At 44.8% G+C, this 12,012-nt stretch overlaps 1 protein-coding gene across 2 annotated transcripts; it reads left to right on the top strand.

Moving 5' to 3' along the window:
• The first annotated feature begins 676 nt into the window (after positions 1-676).
• On the top strand, positions 677-10,313 carry LOC123043843 (DDT domain-containing protein PTM). 2 transcript variants are annotated; one of them, XM_044466435.1, is made up of 11 exons: positions 677-1,882; positions 1,978-2,589; positions 3,273-4,323; positions 4,418-4,700; positions 4,781-4,905; positions 4,978-5,567; positions 6,271-6,299; positions 6,596-7,234; positions 7,654-9,413; positions 9,748-9,819; positions 9,912-10,313. In XM_044466435.1, the coding sequence occupies exons 1-9, from the start codon at positions 957-959 to the stop codon at positions 8,934-8,936; spliced, it is 5,538 nt and encodes a 1,845-aa protein (XP_044322370.1). In that variant the 5' UTR covers positions 677-956; the 3' UTR covers positions 8,937-9,413; positions 9,748-9,819; positions 9,912-10,313. The 2 variants fall into 2 exon arrangements, with proteins under 2 accessions (XP_044322370.1, XP_044322369.1); XM_044466434.1 differs by lacking the exon at positions 9,748-9,819 and having other exon boundaries at positions 678-1,882.
• The last annotated feature ends 1,699 nt before the right edge of the window (positions 10,314-12,012 follow it).

The following is a 12,012-nucleotide window of genomic DNA, read 5'->3' on the forward strand; positions in this document are numbered from 1 at the left end:
GTACGATCCAACTTGTTGTTCGTTTGTAGTCCAAGAATCAAACATGATTTTGGGAGAAAAAAGTTCAATCCCGTAAAATCCAAACCTCAGTTAATGAAACGTTCACCCTACAATGTCTTCCTCTCGAGCCAAAAAGAAGATGAAACTGTGGCACCCAACATTTCATTTCAAACCAAACGAAAAAAACTACTTGAATCCCTCCCCTACCCCACCCCTCGAATTTCCGGGCATCCCTCGTCAAACCGTCGTGACTTAACAAAAGAATGCACAAAAGCCTAGAAAAAGAATGAGCGAAATTCACAAAAAATATACTAGTGACTGGGGACATGGGACCGGAAAGGGATCACGGATAGGGGTTCAAGCAAGCACTGCCCGATGAATTTGTCTCTGTTACCGTCCCGACATGATGGTCGGCAAAAGTTTATTAACGGCTTACCACTAACCGTCTTCTTTTTGTAATGCAAGAACTACACATGAATTTCGGAGAAAAAAGTTCTATCCCACCCAAACCTCGGGCACTGAAACGTCCTACTATGTCTTCCTCAAGCCAAGTAGAAGATGGCATCATGGCACTCAACATTTCATTTCAAATCGAAGGGAGAAGAGTGCTTTGTTCGGAGCCGGTCTCCATTTCCCTCCCAAAAACGCCCTGGCGGCACCATCGCTGCTCACACACACTGAAAGGCCCCGACTATGAACGCAAAAACTTAATATAACCACGCCTGCTTCCCCTCCATCCCCCCACCTCCTCCCCACCGTCGCGAACCAGAATTCCTTACGCCCAACCCAAACCCCGCACCGCCGGAGCCCCGAATCCACCCCGCCGATCCGCCCCGAACCCTAGGGATCCGCCCTGATCCGCCGCGGCGCCGGCCCCGGCCCCTCTGCGCCGCAAACCCTAGGGATCCGCGGAGCCTCCGCCGGCGGCGGGGCTCCTCCGCGGCGGCGGCTTCGGCATGGCGGACCTGGTGGGGAGGGCGGTGAGGAAGGCGTTCCCGGGGTTCGGGGTCTTCTCCGGCGTCGTGGAGTCGTACGACGCCGAGGCCGGGTACTTCCGCGTGCTCTACGAGGACGGCGACTCCGAGGAGATCGACGGGGACGAGATGGGCTCCATCCTCGTGGGCGCGCCCATGCCGCCGCAGTCGGAGACTCCCGGAGGTTCCGCCGGGAAGCGGCCTAAGAAGCGGAGGCGCGGGGACGGGGAGTCCCCGCAGGGGGACGTTTCGGTGGTGGCCGAGGCCGTAGATGGAGATGGACTGGCAAACGGGCCCGTGCCTGTGCTTGCAACGCCGGCGAAGGGGGGAGGAGGGGGTGGGGAAAATGGGGAGGCCATGGCGGAGACGGCGGGGAAGAAGCGGAAGGTTGGCCCTAGCCCAGTTCGTCGGAGCGCGAGGCAAGCGAAGGCCGCGGCATTGGCGGCTGAAATGGAGGCTGCCGCTAATGTTGCCGCTGCTGCCGAGGCTGCCGAGACTTCATCCGCCGAGGATGTGGCTCCAGCTCCGATTGCTGCTACGCCGCAGCAGTCTGGGAGGAAGCGTCAGCCTGCAAATGGGAGCGGTCGGTCTCGCTCAGTCGCGAGGGATTTAGAGGATGCTGCGCTGGATAGGCTGCTGCAAAAGCCGAACCTGCCACCGTCGTCGCAGGGCCTGAATTTGGAAGGCCTCCCTGTTATGGATGTCTTTCAAGTCTACTCCTGCTTGAGATCATTTAGCAAGCAGCTTTTCCTAAGCCCGTTTGCACTGGAGACATTTGTCGCAGCGCTGCGGTGTAAGCACGTGAACCCCTTGATAGACTGGGTGCATTTTGCTTTGCTCCGCTCTCTGAAGAACCACTTACAAGATCTGGCCCATGAAGGAGACCCTCCAGCAATACACTGTATTAGGTAAGAGTCTTCAATTCCCTGTTTTATTATAGGCTTACAGGTTTTAGTTTGTGAGAGACTCGTCTTTTAATCATCTACTGTTTTTAATTGCATAGGAATCTTAACTGGGAACTCTTAGACCTAGCAACTTGGCCAATCTATCTTGCCGAGTACTTACTGACTCGTGGTTCAGAACTGAGGTATGGTATGAAGCTTACAGATCTAAAGCTGTTAGATACAGAGTACTATTGGCAGCCAGCAACAGTAAAACTCGAGCTACTACGCTCACTCTGCGATGATGTTATTGAGATTGAGGCTATACGTGCTGAACTTGGTTTAAGGATGTCTGAGTTTGATGGAAATGATGAGGGCAGTAGAGCTACTGGTTCAAGAAGAAAAAAGAGAGGTTCTTCTGTCATGGCCCTAGCAGATTCTTCTCAGCCTCCAGAAGGCTCTGATGATATGGATGATGGTAACAGTGACGAATGTTATCTGTGTGGTATGGATGGCAACCTGTTATGCTGCGATGGCTGTCCTTCAGCTTTTCACTCAAAATGTGTGGGGGTGGTGGAGGACCTATTGCCTGAAGGAGAATGGCATTGTCCCGAGTGTTCGATGCAGAAGTACAACGGATCCAGAAATATGGCAAAGCTTGTCAGAGGAGCAGAGGTTCTGGGAAGTGATCCACATGGACGACTATACTTTGGCACCTGCGGCTATCTTTTGGTGTAAGTCAGTATAGACTTCCTCCTTTGGTCTTATGTGTATATCTTTCTGAGAGTTCCTTTGCTCTGCTGTCATTGTTTAGGCTTCCTAATGACTAGTCAAAGTATTTGTCATAGTTGTATGCTTGAGTACCATTCTGTGCTGATTGTACCATGACATCATCCATCAATTGTTAGACTTTTGTGTCACAATTACATTCCCACATATGGTTTATGTTTCACTGTACATCTAGTTCCCATTCCCTTGTGCTTCATCTGCTTAATTTGTGCTGTTTATTTCTCCACAATGATCATCACACTAATTTCTTTTGTTGGCCACAGATCTCCCTGTGCTTTATTTGCCAGTGAGTTCTTATCGTGTCGATGAATATCGCTGTTGCTTGCAGTTTTTTCAGCTGTGCTTTCGTGCTGATATGGGTTCTCATTTTATTCCTTATTATAATAATAGGACAATTAACTATATAGTTTTGGGGATAAAGCAAGGGAACAACTGCAATACTCTGTTTTTGCAAGATTGAGTTTATTTCATTTTGTAGGCTCCGATCAAGGCTTCGCAGAAAAATGAGATACATATATTGCATAAGTGCGATGATTCGTTTTTCTTTGGAAATTGATCCTATATGTTTGCACTCCAGTTAAATGGTTGAATTTTGCATTAATAAATAAATGACCTTATGAACTTGCAGGGTTGATTCATGTGATCCAGACTCTCCATGCCATTATTATGGCCAGATGGATCTTCATTCCCTTATTACAGTGTTAACTCCATGTCATCCGTCTTACAATCCGATCCTAAATGTGATCTCTTTGTTTCGGGGTATTGCAACTGAAACATCTAATATTAACGGGCGATATGAGAACAGCAAGGAATGTAGTACCTCGGACCATGAAACAGACCACAGGCAGTCATCACTGAAACAACCTAGTGAGCATGTACTGTATACCGTAGAAAAGCATGGCTCTCAACAATTGGATACCGGGAAAATTTGCACCTCAAATTCAGATCAGGATGCCTCACACCAGAGTTATACCCTGAGACGTGCGTCAATTTCTCAAAACGGCAATGAAACTACTGCTAATGAGAAGCCCAATCAAACTCCACAACCTAATGCCTCTGGTGCCAACAAGGATAGCTGCAGTTCTAAGCAAGATGATGTTGGCTTACATGTTAATGGTTTGTCTGCAGAGGACCAGAAAGATGCATCACCTCAAAAAGAAGCAAGTAACTGCTGTCTCCGTTCTGGGAATGCTATGTATATAAACTACTACAGTTTCGGTCAAATAGCAGCATCGGCCGCTGGAGAGTTAAAGGACAAGCTTTTAGAGAATGAGGAAGGAAAGAAGCATGGCCCGGATGCAGTTTCTTTTCGGCTAAAAACAATATGTAAGAAATATGTTAATGTTTTTGCACTGACTGATCAAAAGTTATCTGTGGATCTCCTAAAGGAAAAATGTGGCTGGTGCAACTCCTGCCAAATCAGTGGTGGTAGTGATTGCATTTTCAGATTTACTGATGGTAAGTGTATGGAGAGTACTAAGCCATGTGCTGTTGGTCCTTTGTCAGAAAAGAACGAGGAAAGTCATATTGTCCTTGCTACACATAGCATGTTGTCAATTGAAAAACGCCTGAATGGTTTGCTGTCTGGTCCATGGCAAAATCCACAATATAGCATGTATTGGCGTAAGGCAGTTCTTATGGCTTCAGATGTATCATCACTGAAGCAGCCTCTTCTCACGGTATAACTTTTTGGTGCTTTGTCCTTATTAAAGGCTTTATTATTTAATCTGCATGTACCAAACTCTCACATGATTATCTCCCAATACTCTGCAGTTAGAGTCCAGTCTGCGACGTGTTGCCTTCTCAGGAGAATGGCAAAAACCAGCAGACTCTGTTGAAGTTGTTGGGTCTGCAGCCCATATCTTGGTCCGTACATCTAATAAGTCTGCAGGTTATGCAATTGCTAGAAAGCCAGGGAGGAAGCCACTTGCTATTGAGCTCAAAGTCGACTTCCGTGATGTTGGTGTTTATTGGTGGAGGGGTGGAACACTGTCCCGTCAAGTGTTTCACTGGAAGAGGTTGCCTCAGTCATTGGCCTGCAAATCTGCTCGGCAAGGTTGTATCTCCAATCTTCTGTCAGTTTCCAGATACACTATTTTCCGATGTATTAAACCTTTGTGACCTTGTATGTCTCAGCGGGACGCAAGAAAATTCCCACCATAGTGTATCCCGATGGTTCACAATTTGCCAGGAGGTCCAAATACATAGCTTGGCGAGCCGCTGTGGAAATGGCACAAAATGTGTCCCAGCTCATTTTGCAGGTAATATATTCTCTTTGTTTTGGGAAGTATCAATAAAATTGGGCCACTGAATTGTTCTTTATGTACCTTCAGATTAAAGAGCTTGAATTGAATATCAAGTGGACTGAGATATTGAGCACTCTCTCTTCTGCAATTGCAACAAAGGAAACCCAGAAAATAGCAAGGTTTTTCAAGAAAGTTATAATTCGCAGAAAACGTATAGAAGCAACGAATGTGGAATATCTACTTGATTTTGGAAAGAGGGAGAATATTCCTCCTGTTGTTGCTAAACATGGAGTAAAATTTGAGGAGCCCTCTAGCGAGAGGAACAGGTATTGGTTGAGTGAAAGTCATGTCCCTTTGAGTCTTTTGAGGGCATATGAAGCCAAAGCAATAAATCGCTCACTTAAAAAGAAAGACAGCGAGGACAGCTCACCTAAAAAGAAGAAAGACACCAATGACCGCTCACGTAGAAAGAAGAAAGACACCGATGATCTTTCTAAGATGAGTGACTTCAGTCCTGAAAAGCCAAAAAGGTCAAGATCAGTGTTTGATGACCTCCTAGAGAAAGCACAAAAAGTAGAGGAAGCACAAAAACTAGAGGAAGCACAAAACCTCCTAGAGAAAGCACAAAAACTTCCCAGCAAGCTTTGCGGTCAGTGTTTCAAAACAGTAACTGCCAGGTATGTAATTAAGCCAGATGTTCTTCTATTCATTTAATTAGAGCAAGCAAGTCATTAATTAAAGCAAGCAAGTCATTAAATTTCATTGCAAAAGTGTCAGTTCTTTTTTCTTATCCACACTTATGTATTATAGTATCGATTCTGCCATGGTTCTTGTTCTTTGCATGTCTTGCTGATTAGTTACGCTGAGTCAGTTACACTTGCCTAACTATTCATCTCTACCTTTTGGATATAATTGTTCAGATAGTACTGTATTGTGTTTATCTGGCAATATCTAAAGAAAGTAAGGAATTTCTTGCATGACTAGGTTTTGCTATGCCTGTTATTAGTATTTGATTTCTGAAGTCTAGGTGATTATCTCCCTCCCTCCCTGAGTGTGTACCAACTTTTGTGGTATGTACAACTATTGCCAATCTAGCCGATGTTGATATTCCTGTACAAGCTACACAATTGAAATTGCTAATTATATTTGGCAAATACTTTGGCAAAAGTTATTGGTATAGGAATCAGCTTTTAGCATTTTGACTTCTCCTGCAAGGTCATATACTTTGCTTGAAAAAAAAAATGAACTGAAACTGGAAGTACATTTCAGTAGCTTCTGCAGCTTGTTCTTAGTGTTGCTAATATATTCTCTGTTTTGTTGAATGGTACATTTTTTTTGGCTAGTTATTTGACTATCTCCCTCTTTTTGTCTTCTGAACAGGGAAGCTGTGAACTGCAAATATTGTGAAGGTATTTACAAATTGCAAATATGTCGACATTTTTTTCTTGTTACATATGTATCATTATAGTCCTTAAGACCGTCGAAGAAAATCTATAGCCCTTATTTTTTGTTTTTATTGTGTATGGGATATGACATTTTATTTTTTGTCGGGCCTTATGTATCTTCGTGTGATGAAGAAAAAGTTAAATTGTTAGGAATTTTTTAGGTGATTCATCATCAAGTATTAAGTTTGGCCTTTTATTTCTAATATTGATGCTTGGAGTTATACTGGGACTCAGCTGCAATATTCTCTTGTTCTATGCAGCACTTTTCCATAGAAAACATTTCAACGTTCCTAGAGGTGCTGTGGATACCGTCTATGTTTGCAACAAGTGCCTAGCTGAAAAGGTCGAGCCGGTGGTGTCTCCACAGAAAAAGGCAGCATCAAAGAAGAGCTCTCAGAAAAAGAGCTCTCCGAAAAAGAAGCAGAAGAAGCAACTACGAAAGAGTTTAAGGAGAAGAAAACAGATAGTTATCAACCTCAAGAAGAAAACCAGCCAGAAGAATGGCAAGCCTGGCCGGCCTAGAAAGAATCCGTTGAGTGTGTCAAAGAATAAATCACAAAAGATGTCTGACAGTCAACCATCAAACGAAGCCAAGAATGAACCGGTGAAACGCATATCAAAAAGGTTATATGATAAGTACATGAAAGGCAACTCAGGTAAATCCGAGCATACAACAAGCTGTCGTAAGAAGAAGAGGACAGCTTCGCATTACTCGTACTGGTTAGATGGTCTTCGATGGACACAGAACACAGCTGATGAACAGGCAACCAGTTTTAGGAAAGCAAGAATTGTTTTTCCATCTGAAGATGTGAAGATTTCAGAAACCAGTCCAGTATGCTGTCTTTGTAAGAAATGCTACAGTGGAGATGCTATTTATATTGCTTGTGAGAATTGTGAAGGTAAGATATGTTTACTTTGATGGTAATGTTTAAAAAGAGAAGGGTTTACTTCATGCTATGTATCTCCGTGATCTTCAAACAAACTTATAATTGTTCACTTTGACAATTGCATGGGCCAAAAACTCTTCATTATCATTTGTTTTAGCCCTGGCCCTTACAAGTGAGCAACAGTTGACCATTCAATATTTGTCGTGATCCTCTTAGAACAGTAATTATTACTTTCTTTTCCCATGGATTATGTCCTAAGCTATGTAACATATATCTTTTCCTAAGCTAACATTACTTTTGTCTTGGCAAGACAAACAATTGTTTTTGGAATTTGGCTGTGTAATTTCATTCACTTCAATTGCTCCTCATGCCATGGGAAGCTGTCATAGTTTAAATGATGCATTTCTGATTGCGCTTGTTCTTCCCTGCAGATTGGTTCCATGGGGATATATATTCTATTACCATAGAAAATGCCAATAATCTCATAGGCTTCAAGTGTCATGCATGCCGTCTGAGAGCTGTTCCTGTTTGTCCATATGCACAAGCTGATGCAATTCTTAAGGATCAATCAGACAGGGAAGAGGCCATTGATAGGTCTATAGAGGACAAGGACAGCAATTGTTCGAAAGATCTGTTCACTTCCAATGATCTGAAAGTGCTTCACGGTCATAACATTGAGGAGCTCCAGAGTCATAGCATTGAGGAACGGGTTCCTGATAGTATTTGTTTGGAAGTGCTAGAAGATTATAATGATCTGAAAGAGTCAGGCAGTCATAGCACTGAGAGAGAGCCAGGCAGTCATAGCACTGAGAAAGAGCCAGGTAGTCATAGCACTGAGAAAGAGCTTGATGATTGTAATGGGTTAAAGGAGCTGGAGAGCCATAACAATATGGAAGAACTTGACAGTCACAGCACTGAGAAAGAGCTTGATGATTGTAATGGGTTAAAGGAGCCGGAGAGCCATAACAATATGGAAGAGCTTGACAGTCATAGTACTGAGAAAGAGCTTGATGATTGTAATGGGTTGAAGGAGCCGGAGAGCCATAACAACATGGAAGAGCTTGACAGTCATATCACTGAGAGGAGTCCTCATGATCATAATAATCTGAATGAGCTTGACAATCACTGGGGTGAGAAAAAGCTTGATGATTGTAACTGTCTGAGTGAACTTGGCAATCATAACAATGTGATAGATCTCAATGAGAACAGTCCAGAAGAGCTTGGTTGTACTGAAGATAGCAAATTTTCTGCAGGGGAAACACAATGTCTGAAAGAGCTGGACAAACTGAAAGATCTCGACAATCTTAACAGTAAAAAAGAGCTTGGTAATTACAACCGTCTGGACAAGCTTGATCACCATAGCAGTCTAAAGGAGCTTGAAAATCATAGTAGTGTGGAAGAGCTTGATAGTCATGACTACCCAAAAGAGCTTGATGATCAGAACCGTCTGAATGATCTTGGTAATCATAAAAATCTAAAAGAGCTTCATAGTGCTCAAAATGGCCAAGTTACTGCAGTAACACATACAGATGGTTTAATAGATGAGCAGTTTAACACTAGAATATCTAACAAAGAAGCCATGATCATGACATCCGAAAGTGATTTGGTGAAGGAATCTATTGCTTTACAATCCAACGGTAGTTCCGTGGATAATGTTGTTCCTGCTGAACTGGAGATGGATATTCAGGTTCCCCTGAGCTTATTGACTTTGTAGGATATATGTCAAAAGAGCAGTGCATTCCAGCATGACTTTCCGTGAGCTTGTACTGTTCAGTCTTGCTGCTGCTTTGGTAGAGAATTCCTTCTGATTAGCTTCGGTTGTTGAGCTACCTGACAGCTTAGTTTTGTGCTATAGGATATTACATTGGTGATGCAACCCAGTAATAATAATCTACAAAAAGGAAAAATATATGTTTGTGGATTCATCGTATTTTGGCCATTTCCTTAGGGAAGTATGCTGACCTGACAAGCGCAGCATTGGAGCTATTGACTATGCCATCACAAGTGTTTATTATGGTTAACATTCTTGGCTGGGCTGACATAGGAAATATCTGGGTCCCATTTCCTTCCCATGCTTTCTGGTCAGAACTTGTGATTCATGTTGCACTATTGAGTTTATGTGTTGATTGGGATGTCTTTGAGTACAAGTGGCTGCTTTTTGGTTGTGCTGCACTTACTCATGATGCACAAGGTGGGCTCCAATTTTGTTTACGTATCTAATTTGTTTGTGTTGAATGTAAACATGTTTCATGCTGAAAAGAAATTAACATTTAACAATTTTCCTTTCCTGCTGTGATGATATAGTGGTACACAGAACTAGATTCCATGTTTTTTTTTGGGTCTAGCAAAGGTTCACACTAAGCTCCTGTACTGGGTTTATCATGTTCTTAGTAATAGGCCAAAAGTGATGAAAATACTGCTGCAGGAATATCATAGTGCTAGTTTTACATGTATGGTTTTTGTTACCATTATGGGCTCATTAAGGCTAAAGAATGAGTTACGAGTACTATATCATGTTGAAGCAGTGGGAGCTCGTGTTGTTCCTCTGACGATTCAGTGGTTAACATTTATCCATATCATATCAAATCATCAAGCTGGTAAATCCACGGCTTGTTCTCCCTATAGCAGATTGTTTTTCCAGCTGGCACTCAGCTATGTATCTGATCTAGTTCATTCTCCTTGTGAACAGGATGGAGACAGAGACGAACCACTTGCTACCGCCGTTGAGCACGAGGCCTTCCCATTCTCCAGACCTCCCTCGTGCACCCATAGATGCCGTACCAGACTGACCAGTCGACCTGACATTTCATTTTTCGTGCCCCCCGGTGCTTCTAACATCGTTCCAATGCAAGCGCAACCCTGCCATGCCGCGGAGCAATTCATGTCAGCATCCTTGATCTTATTCTATATACATAGTGTTCCTTTAGGCTTTAGGGGAAAAAGCTCATGCAGTGTAACCGTCAGATTCAGATGGGTAGTAGTACCGCTGCTGTTACGGTGCTTGCTGGTTCAGTTCTGGTTTAGCGAGGCTGCCAGCACTCTTAGATGTAAAAATCTAGTTGCCAGATTAAGTTTTTTTTTCCTTTGTCCATCAGCTATTTGGGGAGCGGTGGTGTCCCGGCTCCGTCTGTGTTTCAACTCCTGAGTTCAGCACGAATGGAAAGGCCGGAACCAGAGGTGCCTTATCATCGCCGTGCTGGTGGTGGCGACGGCGGTGCTGGTCTGCAATGGGTTCATTGACTTGGAGCTGCCGCAACCGTCGGGCCGTCCAGTGCACGGTGATGACTTGCTGGGTCGAAGTCAAAGTCGTCGGTTGGCCGGTGACGACGGTTTAGCAGACTCGCTGTGTGAAGCTTACTGCTTCCTCTACAAAATAATGAACCAGCAGAGCTCTCATGCATCCTTGCTTGGCCAAAACTTTTTGCTGAAAACTGTCGTTGGTGTCTTGCCGTCGGAGCGTGGGCTCATCATCACCGGAGGTGCCTGCGGTGCACTGATCTCTGACAAATGCCCGGCGGTTGCATCTATCTCATCCTCACCTGAAAACATCTCCTCTGGACCTTTACCGGCTCGTGGATCAGCTCCTGAGCCGCTGGATCACCCACCGTGCCCAGGCAGTCTTTGGGCTACGTTTTTTTTAAACATAGTACAGACGCAAAGCATTCATATACACGTGCATATACTCACGCCTATAAACGTACACCCAACCCTGTGAGCACTTCCAACAGAACTGGGCCGGCCCTGGTGGGCTGGGAATACCACCACCTTCTCTTTGGGGGGTGTTTTCTGGTGGTGCATGTGCAGGGTAGAAACTACTTGCCTGTCGCCAACCGCTTTCGAACCACTCCCCGGCCGGCCGGTTGCCATGAGTGACACGCATTCCGTCGCAGATTGATTGATCGAGTATAGTATCTAACCTGCCGTCACCTTCGACCATCAATCATAGCCCCGTCTGGCCGGTCGGCACCTTCGTCCGCCACCCCTCGACACCGATCGTCGCCGGTCTCCTTCTATCTATCCCAAAAGACGAAAGCGACACGCACGACACTCGACAGCCACCCAATCGAACTTACCGCGTACGTACGTACATACTGTTTTTTGAGAGACGTACGTACGTACTTCATGACAAACAAAGTACTCCTCCAGCAAAGCAGCCATGCTCCTGTTCTGCTACCGCTGCCACTTCACTCCATATCACGGCCCCGTTTCCCCGGCGGCCCCGGCCCGGACCCGACCGCACTGCTCCTGCATGGTAACCTCGATGATACGATGAATTATGAGGGCAACGGCTGTGGAATTATTAGCCGGTGGTTGGCACCACACCGTCACATGGTGGCATGGCAGCAGCTAGCAGTGCCTGGAAGGCTGGACGGGCAGCAGTGATGGGGCGCTCACATGACTCCTGTGACCGCCCGGAGCCGCGTCCTGTGCGTACGGAGCCAATCAAGACAAGACGTGATGACTTTGTTTCCTGTTCACTGCCCGCACAACGTACCGTCAGGTACCAAACGTACGCTTCTCGACCCTCACAGCAGTAGTTCTTCGATTTGAACGAAGGGGGTAAATCAAGCCCCACCCCACACATCCTGTATGGGACCGCCATTTAAGGCCTCTTTAAACACAGAATTCAAATTTTGATCAATAGTGAATTTGTTTTCAAATTGTTTTGAATCTCGCCCGAATGGCACCCACTATAATTACTAAAATTCTTTCAATTTTTGTTGAGATCTAAAACGTTGGCCGCGGTTTTAGGTGGGGACATTACCGCTGGTCTGGTAAGAGTGAGGGTG

Source organism: Triticum aestivum, chromosome 2B, assembly GCF_018294505.1.
Source record: "Triticum aestivum cultivar Chinese Spring chromosome 2B, IWGSC CS RefSeq v2.1, whole genome shotgun sequence".
NCBI lineage: Eukaryota > Viridiplantae > Streptophyta > Magnoliopsida > Poales > Poaceae > Triticum > Triticum aestivum.